This window comes from Neolamprologus multifasciatus, chromosome 14 (genome assembly GCF_963576455.1).
Source record: "Neolamprologus multifasciatus chromosome 14, fNeoMul1.2, whole genome shotgun sequence".
NCBI classification, from domain to species: Eukaryota; Metazoa; Chordata; class Actinopteri; order Cichliformes; family Cichlidae; genus Neolamprologus; species Neolamprologus multifasciatus.
The window spans coordinates 24,518,186-24,544,008 of NC_140452.1; the positions used below are offsets into that span (position 1 = coordinate 24,518,186).

At 40.1% G+C, this 25,823-nt stretch overlaps 2 protein-coding genes across 4 annotated transcripts in view; one reads left to right on the plus strand and one right to left on the minus strand.

The window, feature by feature from the left end:
* Nucleotides 1-25,823, plus strand: part of b3gat1a (beta-1,3-glucuronyltransferase 1 (glucuronosyltransferase P) a) — an 89,601-nt gene that overhangs the window by 56,965 nt on the left and 6,813 nt on the right. Inside the window, exons 3-7 of one of the 3 annotated variants that reach the window (XM_085183785.1) lie at nt 9,653-9,818; nt 15,633-15,775; nt 17,923-17,994; nt 18,100-18,611; nt 24,646-24,942. In XM_085183785.1, the coding sequence (XP_085039911.1) occupies nt 15,664-15,775; nt 17,923-17,994; nt 18,100-18,611; nt 24,646-24,942 (993 nt within the window). In that variant the 5' untranslated portion in view covers nt 9,653-9,818; nt 15,633-15,663. Of the gene's footprint in view, nt 1-1,934; nt 9,819-15,632; nt 15,776-17,922; nt 17,995-18,099; nt 18,612-24,645; nt 24,943-25,823 lie in introns of those variants that run through there. The other 2 variants (XM_085183786.1, XM_085183787.1) reach the window with 2 other exon arrangements.
* Nucleotides 19,077-25,823, minus strand: part of LOC146504131 (beta-galactosidase-1-like protein 2) — a 47,497-nt gene continuing 40,750 nt past the window's right edge. The window contains exon 19 of the mRNA XM_085183775.1: nt 19,077-20,232. Coding sequence (XP_085039901.1) covers nt 20,218-20,232 — 15 coding nt within the window. The 3' untranslated portion in view covers nt 19,077-20,217. The remainder of the gene's footprint in view (nt 20,233-25,823) is intronic.

The window sequence follows — 25,823 nt, forward strand, 5'->3', positions numbered from 1 at the left end:
ATCCACTAATTGGTTTTCCATTTAGTATATTTTACAGTTCCTCTCTTTGAGTCTGAATAGATGATTTGAGTCCATGGATTGAATTAGAGCTGATACAAAGTACACTAAGTGCTAGTTTATAATGTATTTTCTTAGTGCCATCTCTCTGCAAGAATTTAACTCTAGAAAAATGTGAATAAGAGCTGTAAAGCAGCAGTGACAGTATTATTTAAACATGCAAATATAAATATATATTGGACAACAATGATATAAGACATAGATTTTTAATTCTCTTGTAGATTTGTTGCTGTGTTTGAGATCGTTGTCCTTTGAGCTGTTGGACAAATGGGCTCACGTTTCACTCTAGAATGCTTTGGTATACAGAGAAGTACGTGGCTGACTCAATGACTGGAAGGTGCCAAGATCCTGGGCCTACAAAACAAGCTCAAATGGTCATCCATAAACCACTGTGCCTCACAGCTGGCATAATGTAGTTCGATTTTGTTTTTTTGTTTTTTACAGGCTTACGAAATCTTTCTTTTGCTCGTGATGTTGAACGTGATCATTTAAATCTTAAAATTCATTCCAAAAATACCTGAAAACCAAAAAAGATCATCATTTCAATCCCAAGAGGAAACAGAAACCCAATGTTACAGCTTGTGTCTAAAAATGAACTGCCAAAACACTTTGTAATTTTATTAGCTGTCAGTTTGCATAAAATATTATCAACAAATACAAACCTGGTGATGTTCTATACAAGATTATATAATAAAGGAAATATCAGAGAAAGACAGATCATCTCCTCCTGGCATAATGTCCTTCAAAAGCAATTAAGCGTGTTTGAATCTATGCCCATGCATAAAAATTAATATTTAATGGCAGCTCAAAGCAACGCTGTTTTTTATGGCTATGACAGTAACATCAATATTGATCTACTGCAGTGGCATGTCTTCGAAGATTCCTCAGATTTTCCTGAAAACTCCTCTGAGCATTGCCAAATTGGTCAGAGGCCAATGAATTCAGAAAGGAAAGCGAGCAGTTGGAGATATTAGGGCACACTGTCTTCAGAGAGCCTGACTTCCCCACTGCCTCAAGAGTAAATGAAAATGATGCTACAGCAAAGCAAGCAAACAGAGGAGGGTGTTATTATTGGTTTTCAAAAATGGCATATGTTCAGGGGTTAAAGGGGAATGTAACGACCCAAAACAGAGTACCGAGACACGCAGACCAGATGATCCTGTCTGCACACACCCTTTTCCCATCTCATGCCTGTGCTGTGTTCATGGTTCAGATGTGAAGATGTTTTTGGCACTTCTGCACCCAAGTTAACACTACAGAAATTAAATGAGCATAATCTGAACAATTTTTTTTAAAGGTAATTTCAAATTCAACATTTCAAACAGCTCAGCAGACATGACACACAAACTCATCTGTGTTCTCCTTCTTAGAGGTCAACACAGAGTCTGAGATGGGGAATGATGTAAGAAAGAGAGAACGTGAGGGGAAGCTGAGAGATTGATTTTGAAGGTAAAGACTGCTCAGCAAGTGTGATTTGATAAACTAGAAATGTACATTAGGGCTGGGTATCGTCACTGATTTCTAGAATCGATTCGATTCCGATTCACAAGGTCCTGAATCGATTCGATCCACGATTCAATTCAATTCGATTCAATTCAATTCGATTCAATTCGGGGAAATTTTGCCTCAGACCGTCAGAAATATTATAATTCAGATCATGCATCAGTACATTTCCATATTTTTATATCTATAAAAAGGAAGCTGACACTTGCGAGACTTTATCAAATGTGTAAGCATCACAGCAAATGTCTTTGTGTCAAAGTAACTGAGGATAAAACAGAAAAACAAGGTGATTTTCCTGGCCTGGGATTTTATAAAAATATTCTGCAGTACATCAAAAACGAAAGAAAACCATTAATCAACATATGAACATTACCTGATGCTGCTGAAGTGAAGCGGTTTTAAAGACACAGCTGAGCGTTTTGCAATTTTGCATAATTTTAAAAAGTTTACATTTTTTCAGAAGCCTATTGAACGGCAGAAATTAGGTTTTCTTTTCGGAAGTAAGTAAAAGGGAAAAAAACAGCGGCCGACAGCGCTGTAAACAACGGTAGACTTGTGCATAACAAGCAAGCGAATAATGCAGAAAACAGAGATTTTTAGATGGGAAACTGTTCTTGAAGTGTAAAGAGAAAGAGAGCTGTGCATGAAGTGCGATTTTATCGTGGTGGAAGCAAAACATCAAAAGTCAGAGGGAATTCATGACGATGTTTATGTGAAGCGTAGTTTGGATCTCCTTTTGCTGCTGGTTCAGTCAATATTGTTTGGAGAGAGATAAAACCTGCACCTTTTGAATCTAGCGCAAAAAGTAAACACAAAGCGCGGACCTGCGGATCAGAATCAGCGAGCTGTCGGCTTTCAGCCCCGACCGTGTCCGTGCCGTCGGGTGAGAAAGGTGACATCTCACTGATTCTGATCCGCAGGTCCGCGCTTTGTGTTTACGTCTTTGTGCAGAATCTGTGTTCCTGCTCTCATTTACTGTTTTATCTGTTTGGTGGTTGTTGAAATTTAGTGAGGTTTAACCTGAGATTCTGCCGTATCGGGCAAAATAAATTTATATTAAAAAATCGATTCAGGATTTTAATGAATCGATATCACGCTATCCAAGCCAGAACCGATTTTAATCGATAAATCGATAATCAAAACCCACCCCTAATGTACATGTCCTGTTTGGTTTTTTTTTTAAATCAGGTATTTGGATCTGTACATGATGTATTTTGAAAGCAAATTAAATGATAATAATTCAATTTGCATTCGGAGTTTATATTAGATAGGTTACTTCAAAGTGGGTAGTTTGAAGTGTTGTGGTTCAATTTACGGTGATAAACTATGTTAGAAGGGTGCAGGGCAGAACTCTGGTATCACTGCGAGATTAGGTCCTGGGTAGCATCAGAGACATAACAGAAGGAGGACACGGCATTTGATTCTGCAAAAATAAACATAAGTTGCACAACACAGATAAAAAATTTACATTTTAGATAGTCACATACAACATGGCAATGATTGTGCCACTTTGAGCTTATCAGCCAGAGCTGAGGGGCTCCTAACCCTGAACTGTCAGGCTGTCCATCAGTATATGTCAGAGCCAAGAAGTGCTTTACATGTCATATGAAAAACCAAGTTTTCACAGGGCTCTGTGCAGTCCTTGACATACTTGACATCCTCGTTTTAGAGAGGAGCGTCATGTTTATGGCTTTAAAGCTTCAAAACTTTCTTTTTCACATGATGTTGAAATGTGATCAGTAAAATATTAAAATCCATTCCAAAACTGCCTGATAACCAAAACAGTGTCCTTGTTTACAGAATGTCATAAAGGCTTTTACATAGGATTCACGATCTTTGTAGTCTTGCATTGACTACATAGATATACTGTATACAGTGTTATGCAATACAGTCTGCATTTTGTTGGTTCCTGTTTAGTTTTTTTATGAAGCTTTAAACAGCATTAAAACTTGTCACCTTGTAAGCTGTTAGTTTGCAAAAAAAATATTAACATGTACTAACCTGGTGAAGCACCTTGAAGGCGACTGTTGTTGGGACTGAATTGAACTGACGTGCTATACAAGACTCCGTAAGAAACAAAGTATCAGAGATAGACAGATCACCTACTTCTGGCATAATGCCCTTCAAAAGCAATTAAGTCTGTTTGAATCAATGCCCACACATAAAAATTAATATTTAATTTAATAGCACCTCAAGGCAATGCTGTTTTTTGTGGCTATGACAGTAACATCAATATTGATCTACTACAGCGGCATGTCTTCGAGACTCCCTAGATATCCTTGAAAACTGTTCTGGGCTTTACCAAGTTGGTCAGAGACCAATGAATTTATAAAGGAAAGCGAGCAGTTGGACATACTAGGACACACTGTCTCCAGAGAGCCTCTTTTCCCCACCGCCTGGAGAGTACATCAACATGATGCTACAGCAAGCAAACAGAGAAGGGTGTTATTATTGGTCTTCGAGAAATAGGATATGTTCAAGGCCAAGGGAGCTCAGAATTCAGAGGAAGACTGATTAGAAACTTGGAAACATGCCCCTGCTTCATCTTTGAAGATGGGATTTTATAAATCTAAGACACAGAGCAAGGAGGGAGAAGTGTGAGCAAGTAGTGGCAAGATAGGCGATAGACTATCGGCATAAACATACAGAACATACATATGCAAATAAAAATGAGTAAGGAAGCTACATTATTCTGGAACTTCACTAAAGTAGCTTTGCATTATTCACAATACAGGGTTATTGCCTTTTTTGTTAAAGGTTCTCTACAATCACTCTATTTCTACTGACATCCCTTATCTGGCTTGTGGCTTTTTAAGAAACTTATGAGTTCCTGTTCAGATTATCTACAATAAGTTTTAGGAGGCAGAGATCCCTGTCCAATGTGTTTGTCCCATACAGCGCACTATTACGGGAACACTGGTTTCATTAACATTTGAACAACAACACTGACTGGGAGCCATTAATCACTACAGGAGTCTCAGTCATGGTGGCCTATTAATACTCCATTCATTGCAACACAAACACTGCAAACAACATTATGCACAAGAGTCCAAGTCTAAACACCGTGTAGCTGAAATAATAATAATCAAAAAACACTGAATAAAATATGTGAGATTAAGATTAACAGCAAGTGTTTGTATTACAAAAATCAAGTATGCACAACCACACTCCTCAGTAAGTAACTCACTATAAGTGTTTACATTATTATAAATGAAGTTGAATTATTTTTAATTAATTAAATTATTTTGTAATAATGTGAGATAAATTACCCATTAGTTTTAAAGTCAGTGAGCATTAAACACATTTAAAATGGCAAAACATTTGAGGATGGGTTTGGGATTTTTTGGACACACGTGAGTCCTTTACAGAATAATCTGTTTCACCTCCTTGTTCCATCTTTTGGGGCTAATGTTGTTAGTTCAACAATCAGTACAGCAATTTTCACACACGGCATTGTTGCTGTAATTCTTTATTAATCAGTGGCAGGTGTTCCCTTCACAGCTGGTTAACTCGAGCTGATGTGAAAGGCTGTCAGGCTTCATTGTCTGCCATTGGCTGTTCCAGTCAGCGGTATGGAGCTGACTTTCTGTATTCTTGCTCCATCACATAGTTACACCGAAGCTAACCGGCCACCTGCATGCTTCTGGGCTACAGAGGCCTCATTATGGCCCCCATTTACGCAGTTACAGTATCTGTTGGGGTTGCCTGTTTGTTACTGTTGTCTTGTCTGTTGTCTGGACATGAAAGACACTTTAAAGTAGAATATGTGAGAGATGTAACACTTGTTTATACGTGCATTAGGGTTGTGCATTATCCAGATGAACAATATGATCACACAATTTTGACAAGAGGGTCGATATTTGTGCTCAGTCTAATTATAACAGTCTGACTTAAACTGGTGGATGAGTCAACATGATACATGGCATACATTAATGAATAGTTTAAGAGTAACTACTATATGGGTGTATGATGCTTGTGCTGGTTGCACTGGCTGTGTGTTAATATGGTGTGCTAGTATCACATATCGCATAGATAACTCCTGATTAAAACAGTGGTACAGCAAAACATATCCAATGACATGCACTCAACAACCACTTCAACTCCCTTTTGATGCAAATACCTAATCAGCTAATTACATGGCAGCAATCCAATGCATTTAGCCATGAAAACATGGGTTGGTCTGAGTATTTCAGAAACTGCTGATCCGCTGGAATTTTTCCACACAACCAACCCTGGGGTTTACAGAGAATGGTCCAAAAACGAGAAATTGTCCAGTGAGTGGCAGAGGGAAAGTGTGCTGAGCAAAGAATGTCTTATTGATATCAGAGGTCAAAGGAGAATGGCTAGACTGCTTCAATCTTGATAGGAAGGGAGCAGTAACTCAAATAACCGCTTGTTACAACCAGAGTATCTCTGAATTCACAACAACCTTGAAGCAGATGGGCAGCACCAGTAGAAGACCACACTGGCGCTGCTCCTATCAGCTAAGAACAGGAAAACGAGGCTATAATTTATACAGGCTAACCAAATTTTGACAATAGGGAATTGGAAAAACATTTTCTCCTGTGACATCTAGATTGTAGGGTCAAAATTTGACATAAACACCATAAATGCATGGATCCAGTCTGCACCAACTAAGTGCAATGTTGTGGTGATGTAATGTTGTGGGGGATATTTACTCTGCACCAGGGTTTTAATAGTTTTGCAATTTTCATTAGTTTTTATTTTTATTTAGTTTTGACTTCAGATTTTCAATTTTATATCAGTTTTAATTAGTTTTTACCAATTGTTTGCTAGTTTAGTTTAGTTTTTATTTTTTTGAAAATCCTTAGTTTCAGTTTAGTTTTGATTAGTTTCAGTTATAGTTTTAGTTGTGTTTGCAATAATTAAGTGTAACAAAATCCCAGTTTCATCATATCAGTCATTCTCTTCTGCTTATCCTTGGGTATGTTGCTATTCCAGCTACCATACCCTGCACCCTGGACAGGTCGCCTGTCTGTCGCAGGGCTAACACGCAGAGACAGACAACTCACATTCCCACCTATGGGTTCTTTAAATAAATAAATAAAGGCAGATGAACAACCATTGATAACAGGCAACTATAAAATGTATATCTTGGCCCCAATGAGACTATTAACTCTCGCAGCACCGGGTGTTCGTAATTTTGGTTCAAGTGAATTGATAAACTTTTTGAAGGTAATTGACTCACACAGTTATGTAGATATCCCCGTCCTGTTGTCTCGGGATGCATAACGCTGCCTTGCCTGGGGTTAGCTTCTGTTTTCTGGGGATGAGGGTTGAGTGTGCTCCCTTACTTTCTCAAGGTAAGATAGGTTAGCCTTCTTGTGTGAGCTTTTCAAGTGCACTTTAAGGTTTGTGGGATTTTTTTCCCTTTAGAAATGTCCCCCATAATTTGTCTCTTTCCACTACAAGACACTTGCTTTATCCAAAACACAGTCATATTCAAAGTAATCCCAAATTGGACTCTGGCTCCCGACTTTTCCTGACATGATTCTGCGCGTGGACGGAGCAGCAACACAGACGACTCGACTAACGTACTTGCCACCTGCTGGCATAATTAGACAGCAAGAAAAAAATCTGTAAACTAAACTTCATTTTCACCCTTGACTATTGTATGACACGCACACATCAATGAAAACTAAACACATTTTTGCTATAAATTCAGTTAATTTTAGTTAGTTTTGTGAACACTCATTATAGTTTTAGTTAGTTTTCCTTTTTTTGTTTTAATTTTTATTTCCGTTAACGAAAATGTTTTTTCACTTCTAGTTTTCGTTATTTCGTTAGTTTTCGTTAACGATAATAACCTTGCTCTGCACCCTTAAAACCAATTGAGTGTCATTTAAATGCCACAGCCTACTGCTGCTGCTGACCATGTCTATTCCTTTATGACCACAGTGTACTCATCTTCTGATGGCTGCTTTCAGCAGGATGAAATGTTATGTCAGAAAGGTCATATAATCTCAAACTATTTTTTTAAAACATCACAATGAGTTCAATTCAATTCAATTTTATTTATATAGTGCCAAATCACAACAACAGTTGCCTCAAGGCGATTTATATTGTACAGTAGATCGTACAATAATAGATACAGAGAAAAACCCAACAATCATATGACCCCCAATACTCAGACTAGACCTCCTATGAGCAAGCACTTTGGCGACAGTGGGAAGGAAAAACTCCCTTTTAACAGGAAGAAACCTCCAGCAGAACCAGGCTCAGGGAGGGGCGGCTATCTGCTGCAAGTTTACTGTACTCAAATGGCCTCCACAATCAACAGATCTCAGTAAAATAGAGCACCCAATGGACCCAAAAGTGGGTTCAATTTGGTATCAGGAAGTCATAACTAATGAAGTGGCCCTTGATTGTATGCTGCTAAAGTCCAACCAACAACCATAGCATCTGTGCTACACTGCAAGACTTTAAAATTGAAATATGTGCAATAAAACCCCGTCATCTGCAAGACTTTTCTCTTGGTGGTGTATTATAAGTGGACACGACCAACTTACCAACTGCTCATGTGGATCAAAAGCAAAGCAAAATCATCCAGAAAAGCAAATTCACCACTTTCAGCCTTAAGAGGTTCTGTATTTAGCACTGCTCAAAATGTAACTTGATCATTTCAAGTTAAACATTTCTTGCCTGTGGCTCAAATCAGCTCAAATGTGTAAACAACTCTGCGACGAAAAAGAAATCAAGGTTTTTAATGAATGCCATTATATCGCTAAACACCCATTTTCAGTACTGTATGTTCTATACACAATCGCATTATTAGTTTGAGCTCCCTTCAGCAGACAGTGTATGCCAGCGTATTTTTGTTTTTCCAAACCTCACTTTTCAAAATGTTAAACTCTGAGAAAACACAACGGTCCGCAGAATGGTCGGAGATTCTGGCAGGTCGTTTTAACTCGACTGTGTTTCAATCTGTTTATAGCTTCATTGCAGTGAGGAAGGCGAGTGTGTTGTACAGAAATCACAACGACAACACTGTCATTGGGAGCTTGTACGTGTGACGGTACCTGGCAGCAACTCTAAAGCTTTACTGGTGAAGCTGTTTATTTTGTCACAACAGTACTTGCTCGTTGCTGTCAGGAAACACAAATACTGCACAATCTGCACCAACGCATGAAGAACATATAGTCCTCTTTCCACACGATGATGTCAGCCCCCTCACCCCGTCAGATACATTTCAGTTTGAGAAACTTCACAAAACAAGGCTACCTGAAAATAGGTTGTTTCTGAAATGTTGTGCACATCAAGCACACACTCTTCTTTTCTGCTTTACTGGGTCACAGGTAATTTGCCTTTTCACAGAACAGTGTGGCTTTGTAAAATGATTCCGGCACTCCCGCTGCTCATTCCCCAAAACCTACATATTTTGCAGCTTATATGATTTTCTATCACAAAGCACTAAAAATACAGTTTTCAGCCATCAAGTTGTGGTGCTGATGCAGCACGCAGGCATCGCTGGCTGTGTGAAGCACAAGCCTCCATGGAGGCAGCGTTCCCTCAGATGTATTTGAATAAGACATGATGCCAGTTTATTTTTGTAACATTCCCCACCCCAGACTGTTGGCAGGTAATGGAGTTGTGACTAAACCATCTTCCAGTTTCCATATCAGGCGAAAATAAATAAAATACAGACTCTGTGTCACTGCAATTTAGTTCAAAATGAATGGAGTAAATCACATACCATATACAGAGCATTAAGCAGAACGCTGCATTGTGAAGCACAGCAGTGGTGTACCACCGGGGGATGGATTCGTAGACGATGTACATCCAAACTAGAGTTCGCTGTATTATACTGGCACACTTTCCCTCTGCAGCAATTTCAGCCCCTGCTCTTTGATGTTAAATTATGAATAGATGTCACACAAGCAGAGTGCTCACTGAGGGTGTCTTTGGTAAAGCATTTCTGTAAGGCTTTTGACTCTTAGACTCTGTCCAAACTGCTTTAAACCTGGGTGACTGTCACTGAGTGTCACAGTGGAAGTAGTATGGTGAAACCACAAAGAGGGAAGAAAATGTGGCACTGCTGTAGCATATTAACCAAAGTGATCTCATCTTCCAGGTGTGCACTTGCTGTTTCCTGACTCTGTGAGTGGACAAGACAGAGGAAGAGGAACAGGAAAAGGAAATGGTCGGCTGATGTGTCATGGAGGATGTCAACGCTAGGTAGCCCGTCTAGTCTCCAGTGTGGCTTTCCCAGCCACGCAATGATCCAGTTCTAACTGTGGGTGAGCTCACTTTTTTCACTTTTTAAATCTGAGTATAGCATCAAGCCAATTAAACGTCTGGGCTACTGATCTAGTCAGATCTAGTCAAGTAGCAGAGGGGGTTGTTAATCGGTTTCAGCTTTTTTGGTGTTAATGACATTAACAATTGGTGCACTAGAGGGGAGACAATGGGACAACCCCCCAAACAGGAATGGTTTTACAGCTGGAGGCCAATGACATTTTTCCCTTCCTTATCTTTTTGAACGTTTTTTTTTACTAGTTTTGCATCTAGCTAACGTCAGTGTCCCTACTGCTAGCATGAGGCGATATCTGGACCCTAAAGAGGTTACACAGATAGTCCAACTCCTCCAAGACAGCACATCAATGTGTACCATCGCAAGAGGGTTTGCTGTCTCTTCTAGCAAGATCTCAAGAGAATGGAGGAGATTCCAGGAGACAGGCAGCTACTGGATAGTTACTGGATAGGGCTGTAGAAGGTCCATAAGCCATCAGTAAGACCAGTATCTACACCTGAGGGTTTGACATCCTCTAGTGGACCCTGTGCTCACTGCCCAGCACTGTGATTGACATTTGCCACAGAATACCAGAACCAGTTTGGTGGTGGTTCGATGATCAGTCTGCGGCGGGACGCACAGACCTCCATAGCTTGGCTAAAGCACCCTGTGTGCCATTAGGTATCGGGATAAAACCCTTGGACCTATCGTCAAACCCTGCAGTGGTTCAGTGGTTCCTCCTGGGGTACAACTAGTGGAAATAGTATGCAGGCAGCCCCTGGAGGATTAAGGAATTGATACCATTGACTGCCTCCCACAGTCGGCTAACCAGTACCAATAGAAGACCTCTGGGGCATTATGTTTCAGTCTTTTCCAATGCTCACAGATTGCACCTCAGATTGTTCAGGAGCTCAGTCATGCCCTGGTCCAGATCTGGGACAAGATTTGTCATGATACCATCTGTGGTCTCAAATAAGGGCATGCCCTGGTGCTGTAAGGCATGTGTACAACCACATGAAGCTCTACAAACTACTGAATACAATTTTGAATTTTTTGCAATGACATTTTGGCTAAATGAACTAGCCTGCTACGATGTTTGTTTCTTTTTGATTCCCAGGGTGTCCTTGAATTCAGCCCACTGCAGGTTGAAAATGTTCATTTACATCAAACCCTGTGAAATACTTTTGTTCCTAACACATTACCCAGACCATAACAGCATAGGTACCAGCACTGATGTATTTTTTTCCATTGATATCGGATGTGTTTTAAAAGCGTTCCTTTAAAAAAAATTTGAGCAGTGTAGTTGTATTAGTCATCAGACCCCTGGCAACAATATTTTTAAAGGCATACCCAAATTTTTTGATCCTGGTCAATTTTCTAAAATAAGCACTATTTCTGAACCTGTAAAAAATAGATCATTAATGTTTTCTGTGGCTCTGGAGGAGCTTTGTTAAGTTGGAGAAAATCAGCCTGATGATGTTATACAGTATAATTAGGGACTGTGTTACAAAAGATGTGCTGTAAAAAAAGGAGAAAAAAAAGAAATGATGGATAATTTCCAGGCAAAAATGGGCTCTAAGAAAAGATATTAAAGTCTGGGTCTAACGTTCGATCAGAGTCTCACACTTGAATTGAAGCTGAGCTGTGATGAATGCTGCTGTTGTCAACTTGTAACACTGCTCTACAATCACAGTTTTTGTGTAGTTCCAAAAATAGACTGGCCTTTGTTCCATGGAATGATTTAATAGCCATCATTGTAAATCCGACATAGACAGAGACACTAAAATTTTGGAGGGCATCTAAGCAAGGCCAAGAAATCCATTCGACTTAAACGTAAACGGTAGCAGTAATGTTTGACTATTAGATGTCTTATATTGAGAAAGGATTTACATGATGAGTTTAATCACAAGCTTTTTCCTCTAGAGCAGAGATGTCAAACTCATTTTACATGGAGGGCTACATACAGCCCATTTTGATTTTTTGTGGGCTGGACCAGTGAAACTCCCTTTTCTGTCAGTGTAGATAAATTTAACTACACATTTAATCAATGAGATTTTCATTTAAGAAAAAACAAGTGCAACACGTCTCATTTCTTCTACATGATAAAGAAATGCTGTTGTAATAAACGTCAGAAATCTGTCAGCACAACTCTGTGGGCTTAAATTATACAAATTAAAGATGTAAAATTACAGAAATCTGTCAACACCAATGTCATCTGTCATTGGTGTTGTATGAATGGCTATGGGGAAGGTACTGACGTGATACCAAGTAACCACAGGGCCAGTATTGCCGATGCTATCACTGAAGCTTATAAAATATAAAGACAGCTGTAGGAGAGAGCAGTGTGTCATGATTTATGAGATGAGTCATCAATTTGCAATTAAATTTGTTTTAATGACCACTAAATTCCCGTGAGTTTACTTTTCACAATAACGAGTTAACTCATTAAAATGCAGCTTTCAGCTTTTCGTGTATTTTGAAACTCTTTTTTTTTTTCAGATCTGTAAATGTGGCTGACTGTTAAGGACTTTGGATCAGTTACTTTTGTTTAAATGTTCTATAGGATATAAATAAAACTGTAGGAACAGTCAACTTTAAAAGGCTCAGACATTTTTATAGATGATAGAAACATGTATCTAGTATCTAGATCCTAGTACCTAGTATCTATCTGATGCCAATACCAGTGTTGGTATCAGTGTCATTGCTATTGAGCTTGATCCGCCTCCCTTTTCTTACTGTTCTTTCAGTATTTCTTAGTAATTTTCCTTTCTACTTAAAAAGAAATAAGTACATACAGATTATATCAGTAAGGAAGCTGATTAAATATTGACCGATAACTTATGGCAAAGGGATGGGATTAAATAAGTGTGTACTTCTTCTCACTCCTTTTCAATATGTAACTGAATCAGAACAGGTGAAGCAATATTGTATTTGGCTTTATTTTTATAGCATTTTTCTTCTTTTCTTTGTTAAATGGACTTTGTATATTGTTTACATGATCAAAATAAATTAACAAACAAACATACAGACAGCTTTGCAGCGCACAATTCTTTACCTGGCTAAAGAGCATGAGTAGAGTCTATGTCAAAAGCGTTTATACCTAAGGCTTGGCCATTAATAGTGTATTTATTTACAAAGCAAATGAACATAATTGGCATATACAATTACATTAAGCCACAATATTCTGCCACCGTCCCCAGCAGTGGGAGCAGGATCGCTCTGGGAAATGCGATGACTTGTTCTCTCTTGTGTAAAGCTAAAATGAATGCGCTGAACACCTGTGCCCACATTATGGCTGTTTTAGTCTTTGTTTAATTGAGCAGATCACTTAATATCTGCATTTCCCACTTAGGGCTCAGCATAATACCACAAGCATTTTAAGTATAAGAGACAGACCCGGGGAGAGATGGGCAGGACTGCTGACCTTTAATGCAATGTAAATGGTCAATGAACAACAGTAATAATAGAGGTATGAAATATAATGATGGAATGCAAAACAGAAAGACTAAATAAAACTTTACATTTATGAAACATGACTTTATTTTTGTGGAGAAAATATTGATTCAATTAAGTGTTCATTCAGCACTTCTACACAAAATTCTTGTAAGACTTCGGACAAGCTGCTGAACAAAAATATAGCTGGAGGGAAGGAATTAGGTGTCATTCATGAATCACGATTGTTGTGCTTAAAATGTTAATTGAGAAAATTATGTTTAAATGGTAGATGGTACTAACTACACAATGGTTTAATTGATCGTGTACTTACATTTGAGTTTGATTGGCTATACCCTGTGATGAAGAGCAACTATCCAATCAGACGTTAGGAACCGTAACTAGGCACTTGTTTCATTGCACTGAAACCACAACCTTTAGCTTTATGGCCCAAATTTGGTAGATGCCAGAAGTTATTTATTAATTTGTATTTAGTTTTATTTTTCTTTATTCGTTCTTTCTTTCTTTCTGTTTTAGAAGTTATTTCGATTTTTAAAAAAGCATACATTTTCATCTAACGTGGCTAATTTGGTTTCTAATCATCATCAACTATGAGTAAATAGAAACACAGAAACACATACACATACATAGATATGTACTAGTTAATATAAATTACACACTAATAAAAAAAACGTCCACTGGTATGAATTTATCCTTAGACAGATGATTACATGCTACAGACTCCTGTGCAACCATCCATATGTCAGTCATTAGCCAACCCCTTAATAATGTAAGCTTTAACCTCCTAAGACCTGAACTCTTCCACGGCATGCATTTTTAATTTCTCTTTGATATTTGGGCTGATTGGGGCCTGATGAATGTTAAAACAACGAATTACCAGATTTCTTTTTTTTACCTAATTTTTGTTTCTAAGAAAAATAAGAGCCACATATGAGGATATTCGTTTAAAATTTCGATAGAACAGTAGCAGTATAATGTCCTCGTAAGTGGATATCAGGCCCTTGTAGAGCAAAACTGAGTATGTTGGTCTAAATAACCCAAAATGTGATGTCCACATAAGTGGATGCCAGGTCCTAGGAGGTTAAGTCTTGATCAAATTTGAAAGACTCCCCCCCCCCCCCCCCCCCCTAATATTAATATTGTAGTTTAAATGGAGAAGAGAAAAACAGCCCAACTAGCAACAATGTCCACTGGAACCCTGATACAGCGTTAAAGCTTGTATAATGATAAAATATAAGTAGGTGTAAATATAAAAAATTAAGACAGAAGAAATGACAAAACCAAACACAGCATACTAATTAACACCATTCAAAAACAGCAGTACAGGATCTCTCAAATAGGTTGGCAAATGTGTTGCATCTGAATCTTAATCTCTCCAGATGCAACACATTTGCCATTTCTCCCATCCAAAGCTCAAATATAGTCTCATTTTCACTGCTGTAACATGAACATTTTTGCAGTAACAGTTTGTTCCTACTTTTTTGATTTCAGACTTTTAGCTTGAGCCTGAAGTTCAAAGTAATTAATAGAAGAACTTCAGAATAATAGCCACTGTTTCAGTTAATGTCTGATTCCTTCCATGCTACAATTGAAACTTTCAAAGAGATACAAGTCTGAACCAATGTTCTGGACTCAGAGGGAAAGGCACATTTGCAAAACAGTCATCCCACAGTCTGGTTACATCGCTTCCTGCCATTTGGCCTGTGAATACTTTCAGCACTGGGCATGAAGTCACCACCATGTCTGCAGTGATAGCGCTGATGAGCTCACTGGGTTAGCAGGGGGCGCAAGCTGTCAGTGCATTGCCTCCTCCAATGGATTTGACCTTTGTTGGTTACTGCTTAAAATCAGGCCCTATTTTTTTCTTTTAAATTCTGTGTAGGTAATACAGTAATCATGTTCTCTTTCACTTGAAAACTGTGAGACCGTTATGCATTTGTGGCAAAATAGAATTCAAGATTTTTTTTAAGATATTTTATATATAATTTAAACTGTTTCCTCTCTGTTTTATATTTGTAGCACTTTGGTCAACATTATTGGATGTAAAGTGCATTATAAATAAAGATGCTATGCTATGCTAAGATTGAACAACAGTAAGTAAGCTATTACTCAGTTTTAGTCACTGAAGGTTTTGCTTTGCAGAGAGCCAGCCAGGTCCATAAAGACAAAGTCCTTGAGTGTCTGAAATGCTATTTAAAAGCCAGTCAACAATAATAAAGGTCCTGCAAGTGTGATTTCCTTTTCTTCAAATAACTGAGATTCATCAAAAACAAATATGTTAGCTTGCTCTGATGACGGTTATAAGTCTAAATTGGCTGGCTGACTTTTAATATCTGTTTGGGTTTTTTCTTTTCATGGTTCCCTCCAGGTAATGCCGAGCCAAATAACCAATCCTGGAGATGCCGAAGAGAAGAGATATTCTTGCCATCGTGTTGATCGTGTTACCCTGGACTCTGCTCATCACCGTTTGGCACCAAAACGCTATTGCTCCACTCCTCGCCATCCGAAAGGGTACGCAGCACGTTGCACTCCACTGACGATATCGAACTTGAAGTGGGCCCTCGAACTTAACACCGTACTTCAAGTTTAGACAACAGGCTGTTCACACAGAGACACTTGAAAGCGATGACCATCAGCTTCATCGGAACTGAAAAGCACTTGTCCGGTCACTGTAAACCTCATCAGTCAGGGATGATTTTGCAGTGACGGATGAGCTGCATACCCACTCCATTTGGGAGTTATATTTATTCCATATACTCAGTCTGTCAGAATAAAACTGACTAAGCTGCAATTTTTCTTTTTTTGTTAGTAATAACTTGAACACAGTTGCATATTATAAAACTAAATCCTTCTGCAGCTTATCCATTCACATAGCTTACAACATCAATCCATATCTTCTTGGTGTGACACACAGTATCCAGTATAGAGTTTGTGTCAATCAAGCATTTGAGATAAACCTTTGCCTGTTACAATTGGCTCAGTGTCATTGCAAATTAATTTCAGAGACTGTTGGCAATTAAAAAGCATAAATGTGTCCTATTGATTAACTTCACCAGTGTCTGGTGCCTTCTCTGCAAACCAGAAAACCAACAGTTTCAAATGTCGAGATTCCTGCAGAATAAACACACCCAAATTAAAGCAACAGCAAATCAATGGAGCAATCTGCTCTATTCCTGTGATCTCAGAAATGCACATAGAGGGGTTAACAAGGAAAACAGGCTTATTCAAATGAGCTATGGGAGTCTGTACTGAACTTACACATGATTTGACTCAGCGTGTTTTTGCAGGTTCTTCAAACCCTCTGAATAGAGTCTGATTAGCTCCTTAACGACTAAGGTAAATTAAAAAATAAAAATAAAAAGTTCCCCCGCCAAAAATTGTACATAGTTAAGTAATTTTAATTTCTCATGGAATACACTAAAGATATAATAACTTTTTTTAAATGACAATCTAACCAAGCTCTGTCCATTCCTTTTGTGTTCCTTTAAAAGAGAAAAGCTAGAGATTTATTGGCAGCATGCTCACTGGCAGCCTCTGTTGAACATCTGGCCATCAGAAGATTGTGTTAATCTTTGTGCTGCAGAAAAAATCCCCTTTTATGCCGGAGGTGCGACTAGAGCTCAAGAAGAAAAGTGAAAGATTGCCATGAGCTGTGGCACAATAGGAAGAAATGAGCAACCTTAATGACTCTGTAATCACATTCTGTCCATCATGACCAAACTATTCAGGCCAAAATATCACAGCCTTCACCGAGGGAGTCTACTCAAAATGCGTCAGCTGACTGAGTCGCTGCGTTTTGTGCATTTCTAAAGAAGGTCAGATTTTTGAAAATGAGCCTCACCTTCCCACACATAAAATGGGAAATGATGTACTGCATTGACACAAGCTATAAACCTCAGTTTCTGCACTGATACGCGATGTAACACCTTAAGCACCATTCCAATTTTAGGTTGTGTTACCTAAAACATGCCCTAAAACCCACACAGGGTGTCTTATGAAAGCGTTTCCATGAGAAACCTTCACTTTGCTATTCTGTCTGTTTGACATACAGTATGTGTATGTGCAACTCATGGATACCGACAAAGTTTCAACAAAAGCAACAGATTTTCAGTAAAGAAGACCTTGCACATTTCTTGATGGCTTGATACAAGAGTTTGTACCTATGGCCTTTAACGAGAAATGGCAGAATCCAACATTATGTCATTGATGTTTGACTCAAAAGCTTACAAAGCTCACTATAATAGCACACATGTGGATGTGGATGTTTAGGCCTCTCTGAAGTCGAATACATTTGAACTGTGAACACTGGGTCTAGAGCAGGGATATCAAACTCAATTGATGGGCCACATACAACCCACTGTGATCTAAAGTGGGCCAGACCAGTCTTAGTGTAAAAAAGTTTAACTACCACTTAAACCCTGAGATATTTTAATATAAGAAGAAGAAGAGCAATTTCAACAATACAGGGGGTGAGAGAGTCTGTGGTGGAAAAGGCATGTCTACTGCATTTACATACATGCCTTTTTTCTTCCTTTAAAAAGAAAAGCCCAAAGGCAACACAGGGGGAATAGCAGGGCTCATCCCTCCCTCGTCTTGCACTGTCTCTCTGTCCATCAGCTGTGTTATCCTCTCACGGTGCCTGCTTTCGCTTTTTGCAGCCTGTCACCACCTAGTAAAAGAGATCTTTATCATTCCAGAGAGGCTTGCAGTCCGCCACCACCGGCTCTCAGGTACACTTTACCCCCATTGGGTTTAAGTCACCTGAGGCAAATATAGAAAAAGCAGCTCAAGGTTACACTAATGCCTTACATGTCTTCTTATCCCCACATCTACAGATGATGGCGTCGAGGGCAAGAGGGAGGCAGGTGGCCAGGCGCAGGACTCCAAGGAATACTGTGCCTCAGATAAGGACATTGTGGAGGTGGTGAGGACAGAGTATGTGTACACTCGGCCTCCGCCCTGGTCGGATGTGCTGCCCACAATCCACATCATCACCCCCACATATAGCCGGCCCGTCCAGAAAGCTGAGCTGACACGGCTAGCAAACACCTTCCTCCATGTCCCCAACCTGCACTGGATCTTGGTGGAGGATTCCCAAAGGAGAACGCCTCTTGTCACACGACTCCTCCGAGATACGGGACTAAACTACACCCACCTCAATGTAGAGACACCCAGGAACTATAAGCTGCGAGGTGACACTCGGGATCCCAGAATTCCAAGAGGGACTATGCAGCGGAATCTGGCCTTGCGGTGGTTGAGGGAGACGTTCAACGCCAACAACAGCCAGCCGGGAATCGTCTACTTTGCTGATGATGATAACACATACAGCCTGGAGCTGTTTGAGGAGGTCAGTGGTTGAATTGTAATAAACATAACAAAGTTGAGGACACATACACGTTGTTTGTGGGCAGGAATCAGAAAGCGTACAGCCCACACCCCCAGTATGAACACGAAGAGAACTTATAGTTTGAAAGCTAAGCAGAAAAGCCAATCCAGCTTTAACTGTGTCCAAACTGCTGGTTGTATCTGTGTACTCTGGCTTCCACCCACAGTCCAAACACATATACAGTGGAACCCTGACTTACAAAATTAATTTGTTCCCGAGGATCTTTCGTAAGTCAAAATTTTTCGCAAGTCGAAGCACCCATGAGTGAGTGAACAATAGGCTATAGGGTAATTGCTAACTGCAACAACAATACGTCGTTTAAGTGGAACAGCAAAACGTAAGTAGAAAAGCCAAGGGGGTTGTCACATGATTCGGAAGGCATTGTAGGCATTCTGGGCTCAGCCAATCAGAGCCAGCAGATTTCACATACCGGGCATTTTGTCGTAACACGGGCAGAAATATTGCCGCTAAGTGCCTTCGTAACTTGAATTTTTCGTTAAATGGGGTATTTGTAAGTCAGGGTTCCACTGTAGTTAGTTCATGAATCTGAACTGTCCAAGAGTGTGTCTCTCTGTTTTCACTCCAAGAGAGATTGGTCACCTGTCCAGGGTGTATCCCTGCCTCTCTCCATGAGATAGGCTTCATGATAACTCCATGAAGCTAACTGAATAATTGTTCTTAAAAATATCAGTGCAAGTACATTTGCAGATGTAGGTTTTTGTTCAAACACACACTATGCATGTACTCAGATCAAAATGTGATATCATTTTAAAATCGTCCCTAATATTCATGTTTGGTGGGGCAGTCACAGCACTTTCACCAACTTGGCAAATATGCTGCCAGCTCTTATCTAGTTATAAAAAAAAATCTGTTACTCTCAAGCTCCATTAATCTTTCAGATGCTCCACTTGAGTTTCTGAAACACTAACCACGTGCAGAGTTGATGATGGGTATTTCTGGGGGAATAAGAAAGGCCTTAAAGCTCAGAAGCCATTCAGCTATCAGAGGAATGACTGGAATTCTTAACAATGTATTAAAATCATTTTATGCACTGCATTAAAAATAACGGATTGCACCTTTAAATAGTTATGTGAGCAATATATTGTGTCTGTGCTTTTTGGCATACAATGTGTATTCTTTAGAGAAAAAGGACACTGGACATTTTTAAGTTCTATATAAAATAATTCTTGATATACTGCATGGAGTGCCATATATTATCTATCTGTGTTGTATATACTCACCGTTAGAGGAGAGGTGGTGAGGCGTGGGTGGATTTGAACCATAAATTCTTAGTTGAAGTACTTTAAACTCTTAACAAGCACAGTTGGTATCTGAAGCCAGTTGGGAGAAGTTTGGGCATGTAATTAGTACATCTCAGGCCATCCATCTTGACATCAGTTGAATTACCTGAGCGGACACGGTCTAGGTCCTCCGAGTATGTGCCTCAAGTCTTGTTAGTAGTGCCGACAGGGGCCGTAGTAAATGGAGCGCTGGTATTGACGAGGGCCTGTCATTACCTTTCCCTGGGAATCAGCCAAAGCGCTTGGTCTCGCTCAAAGGCTCTCCATCACCTCCAACGGGCCTATTTATGGTCCAGAGTAATGGCCCCAAGGGGCACGGAGAGAGTCATGGAGAGGGAAAGGCAACACAGAAAAGAATGAACAAAAAAAGAGGTGACAGTAAGATAGACAGGGCATGGAGAGTTGGCTATTACTGCAGTAAAGATGGCAAATGTTATTAAACAGGGACTCAACAGGTAGACACATGGGTGACCCCTTCACCATGAAAAAATCGAAAAAAGCAGTGAATCATTTGCATTTACTAATTGGCAGCGCAATACTGCAATACACAAGTTGTACTTTGAAATGTCATGAAAACCCAAGTTCTCCTGTCTTTTGCAAACTAACATTGTTAATGTCACTGAGATTTAGACTAACCAGACACTTTATTAGGTACACATTGCTGGTACTGGGTTACACCTCGTTTTGCCCTAATTGTTTGTGGCATAGATTCAATACTGGAAGCTTCCTCAGAGATTTTGTCATTTTCAACTGCACATCCACTTTTCGATTATCCATGCTTGCACCGGGCAATGTTTTTCCAATCTTCTAATCTTCTATTGTTCAACTGTAGTCAGACCATATGACTATGCGGTGTTTCAAATATTAGTCAAACATACAAAAACAAGACACTAACCCAAAAAGCAGCTAGCATCCAAAAAGACTACATCACAAAAGACTACATCACAAAAGACTACATCACAGATGACTGCCAAAAACGCTTGCATGCTGTTCTTTTAAAGCAGCAGGGAAAATGTATATCAACAAGCAACAGCAATTCACCTCAGCAAGCTCAGACTGACACGGACACGGTACACTTCAGACACAATGCTCTGTAGCAGCAGGGTAAAGTCATTGTCATCAGCTGCTATAGAGGACACTGCCATTACTGCCACCGACACATAGCCGGTATCTGAATTCAATCTCAGTCTTTCATTCCAGCAGCAGTTACTTTGACAGACTTTGGTGCATACAGACTGTTATTAAGAGCCTAGTTTTTAGGTCAAGGCTTAATGAAAACTTTATGAAAAATTCATGTGCCACAGTAAAGACCTACATACAGTATATTATTGAGGCCTCATGAGATGTGCTTTATTCCCAAGCTCCAAAAAAAGAGAAACCTATTTACTGTTTATCATGCTATTGTTAAGACTACTCCAATTTAGCTGTCAGGCAGGCTGTCGGCCACTTAAATCCAAGAGACAGGAGCAAAGCAGCAGTTTAACAGAGCTGGATGATATTGACAAAAATATAGCATCCAGACACATCAGTCTTATCATTATATTTGACTACTGGGGATTTGAAAAATGCATTTATTTTCACAACAAACAACCCAAATAATAAAGACATACTGAAAAAATCTCTACATTAGCAAAAGGTTAACTCATTCATTGGTTTAAAAGACACCTAATTTGAAGATCAGATAGAATGGTTGCTTAGGCAAGCCAATGTGTCGCTTTGATTTTCTTTATTGTTGGTTGTGTAATTTGAATCCTATAATGAGGATTGATTTTCTAATGAAATGAAACCCAACTGTGTACTATGTAGATTTAAGTATGCACACTTCTATTGTTTGGATCAAAGAAAGAAACAAAAGAACTTAATCCACAGACACTACCAGCTGCAGCAGTGGATGACCCTTCTGTTTCTGTTATCTTCTCTGCACCCTTAAGGATTGATTAATGCATCTGGATGCTTGCCTTCTTTTCTCTGCTAGAGTTTGGGGCTCTTGTTTTTGTTTTTTTTGTTTTTTTTCCCCTGCTGTCAACAATTCTGCACTCAAACACGAAGCTTAAATGCACACATTGGCATCCAGTCACAAACTAAAACATCACTGAAGAGAAAAAAGAAAAGAAAAGCTGTATAGATACATCATATTCACCAGAATGAGGCAGGGTGGGGGTGAGTTGGGGGGGGGGGGGGGGGGAGGGGAGAGACTTGGTTGCATTTTCATTTGCTTGGCTGCCGGCTAAAGAGGGATTTGTGCTACTTTACTCCAGCTGATATTCCCAACAGAAGCAGCAGGCGTTCTCATTTTCACATGGTCTGTGTAGATGGGGAAAGTGACAAACCTCTTCACGCTGCCTGTAAAGAGCCTGATTCATTGCTTGTTTCCTATTGTTTTGAGTTATACAGTTAGGAAAGGGAAGCAGGCAGGTATTTTTTGGACAAGATGATGGATAACTTGTGGCCGGACTGTAAAAGTGTGAAAAAACAAGCAAAGGTTGAGACTATCTTCAGGACAAAACAGCAGCTTTTAAGACTCAAACTCAGATGTTTATTAAGGAACAGCCTATTCTCACTCCTAAATCTTCACCCTGACCAGCTGATTAAATATAAAACGTGATAATGGTGCGCAGTAGGCGGTAGGCACGGTGGTGGTGGTGGCATCGATCACAGGACTACCATCATGGAAACAGTGGATTACATCCTTCCTGTAGTGTTGTGGTAGTTCAAGATAATAATGTAATTGAAAGAACACTCTTTGCAGCTGCAACAAGCTTCCTCAACTGTTTCCGAAGCACTTCCGATCTACAATAGTGACATCAGCTCGCTACATTTAACAACAGTTTCATGGCATCTGTTTCCATTATGGTCTACCTGACAACTCTGTGTGTTCGAGTGTGATATCAAAAGGTCCAGCCCAGGCATTGTTGTGAGATGATGTTGGGAGTGATCCCACCCCCTAAGCAGGAAAAGAAAAAAATTGAAGCCTCAAAGTTAAGATTCATTTATTAAGTGTAAACCGTGAAAGAATCAAGCAACAATTTGGCGACCGGAAACTACCGAATTTCCCTTAAATGTTGTTTTCCCAACAAAACCCTGTTGATAAAAAGGCAGGATAATGTCATTTAATCTCAGCTTTGAGGCAAAGCCCCTTAAGCGTAGCAAAGAATGCAACTCTCTGATACACAACAAGCTACAAAAATATACAACCCCTCACTATAAATTATCACTATCATATACGCACATGCATGTAAGCTTTTAATTTACAGAGCTCATTAAGATAGTACAGACAGCCCAAGCTTATCTGGGTGAGTCGAACAGTCGTTTCCCCCGAAGCTCAAATCCAATCATTCCCATAAGCCCCCGGGCTGCTTCATGCTGTTCAAACCACTTCTCTCTGATCACCCAAGCTCTTCGCGCAGCAGCCCATCAGATCACACACCAACCTGACGCAGGAACTCATGCGCACTGCGATATTTGCATGTGATTTGCACAAAATCGCTATCTACAAATACACATTTAGACAAGTAAGCTTGGGTGGATAATTCAGCTCAATTGTGTTAATATAGTGCAATGTCGCAACAGCAGTCATTTCAGTGCCTGAGACATAAAGATCGTACAGCATTATAGAGGAAAGCCCACTGTTCCCGTGTGAGCAAGTGCTTGCTTGGGAGTGGAGAAGAGGGGGTCTTTATAACAAGAACAAACTTCAAGCAGAACCAGAGTTATGAGAGCAGCCATCTGCCAAACCCAAATTGGAAGCTTGTTCCTCAGGAGACGAGCCTGAGAGCTGAAGGCTCTACCTCCCATTTCACTTTTGACAACTATAGGAGCCACAAGCACGTCTGCACCCTGTATAAGAGTGAAGTGCTCTGTCGGGGTAATAATGCACTATATAACGTCATTAAGATATGATGGGCTTGGTCCTTATGTGGAGACATATTTCACGTTCAGTTCTGACAGGGAGCATATGGTTATGGATATTGCCTCCATGTGTTCTCCTATCATCTATGCACGGAGGCGCTCTCTCTTACAGACACACATACACCTTTATTTTAAATTTGGCCTTCCTATGGAGAGGCACCGGCATCATTATTTCTGCTGCATTGAGTTTGATTAAATGACTTTGCTGTTTCTAGACCTTCCTCTTCCCTCATTATAAAAACATACCTTTTATGGCTGCAGCAGCTCTTTCTAGAATAGCGAAGACTCGCTGAACAGCAGACAAAGAAGAGGGCGGCAAAATCGTTTGATGCTGGAAGATTAAAGGATGGGGTGGGGGGGTGGGGGGGGTTAAAGAAAAAAAGAAGAAGAAGAAGAAAATGGTGGCTCTGCGCCTTAAAGAATTTCTTCAGCCATCCAGCTACCAGGGCCACTTGCTCTAATGGCTCTGCTACTTCAAGCCCTCTTGGCACTGCCCCGCGCTTACTCGCTTTAGATGCCTAATTATCTCATTGTAGGGCAGCTGTTGAACAGTGTGTGTGATCTGCCTTCATCTGACAGCATGTCAGCTTCGCAGGCCACAATAGCTTGGTCAATATTCTTTCAGAATGAATAGCAGCAGCAGCTCTAAAAAGCTTCTGTCCGTGCTCTGCTGTAAAGCCAGCGGCTGATGCTCAAATACTGTTTCGCTGTCATGTATGGTTTTTCAGTTGACTAATTTGCTGTCTTCCCTTGTCTGTTTCTTCCCCCCTCTCTCCTCTCGCTAGATGAGATCGACTCGGAAGGTTTCTGTGTGGCCTGTGGCCTTTGTGGGTGGCTTGAGGTACGAATCCCCCAAGGTCAATGCAGCCGGTAAGGTCTACGGCTGGAAGACGGTGTTTGACCCCCATCGGCCCTTTGCCATCGACATGGCTGGCTTTGCCATCAACCTGAGGCTCATCCTCTTCAAGCCACAGGCGTATTTTAAGCTTCGCGGGGTGAAGGGAGGTTACCAGGAGAGCAGCTTGCTCCGGGAGCTTGTCACACTCAACGACCTGGAGCCGAAAGCAGCCAATTGCACTAAGGTAATTTCCTTGTTTTTTGGGGTTAGTTTTTCACATGTTTACTGATGTTAAGCAGCTTGCCTTGAGCGGTTTGTATTTCAGGGATTTGCTTCATTGTTTGCTTCAAACAGTGAAGGCTCTCTGTCTTGTAGAATTAAAATCCTACAAGACAGAGAGCCTTAAACACCACTCTGCTTTTTTTTCCATGTAAAGGGTCACAAGCTTTACAGGCTTGGAACCACATGATTTGAAATGTTGTGGAATAATGGTGTAACATAAAAAGCGAAATGGAAAAAACTCATGTAAAGGACCACAAACCTGTTATGATGTAAATGTACTTATCACAACTTACCAGAGCATTATAAAATAACGACGCTAACGCTAAGCTGGCTTCATACTCCGTTTCTGATTCTAATGGGGACAGCATAGTACAAAATATTTTTGGTATCCAATTTTCAAGACTATAAAGTATCATGTGGCAGGGCGTGGTCTGTAGCACCGCTGCTGGGAAGCTAACACACCGGAGCTGTTTCAGCTCATCACGCCTCCCCTGCATTTAAGTCTGTACTGGGTTTTGAGTTGTTGTTATGTGTGTGTGTGCGGCTGGAGCTGAAAAGCTGCAGCCAAGGAATATTACTGAGAACAGTAACCGAGAATAAAAGTGTAACAAAGTGAACCATGTGGTCAGGTCTGCCGTGCATCGTTTGCATACCAATCATGCAGCATTGTGCTTCCAAGGAGCTAGCTCTACATAGTGGGGTTTTTCTTCTTTTTTGTAGCTATTGGTCAAGTGGTCATCACCAATAGTTCCCCAGGACTTCTGAACACTTTTAAAAGTTTTTCTTTTTTGTTTTGTTTTTTGTTCATTTTCAATCCTAATGATTTTCTTCAAGATTCATTAT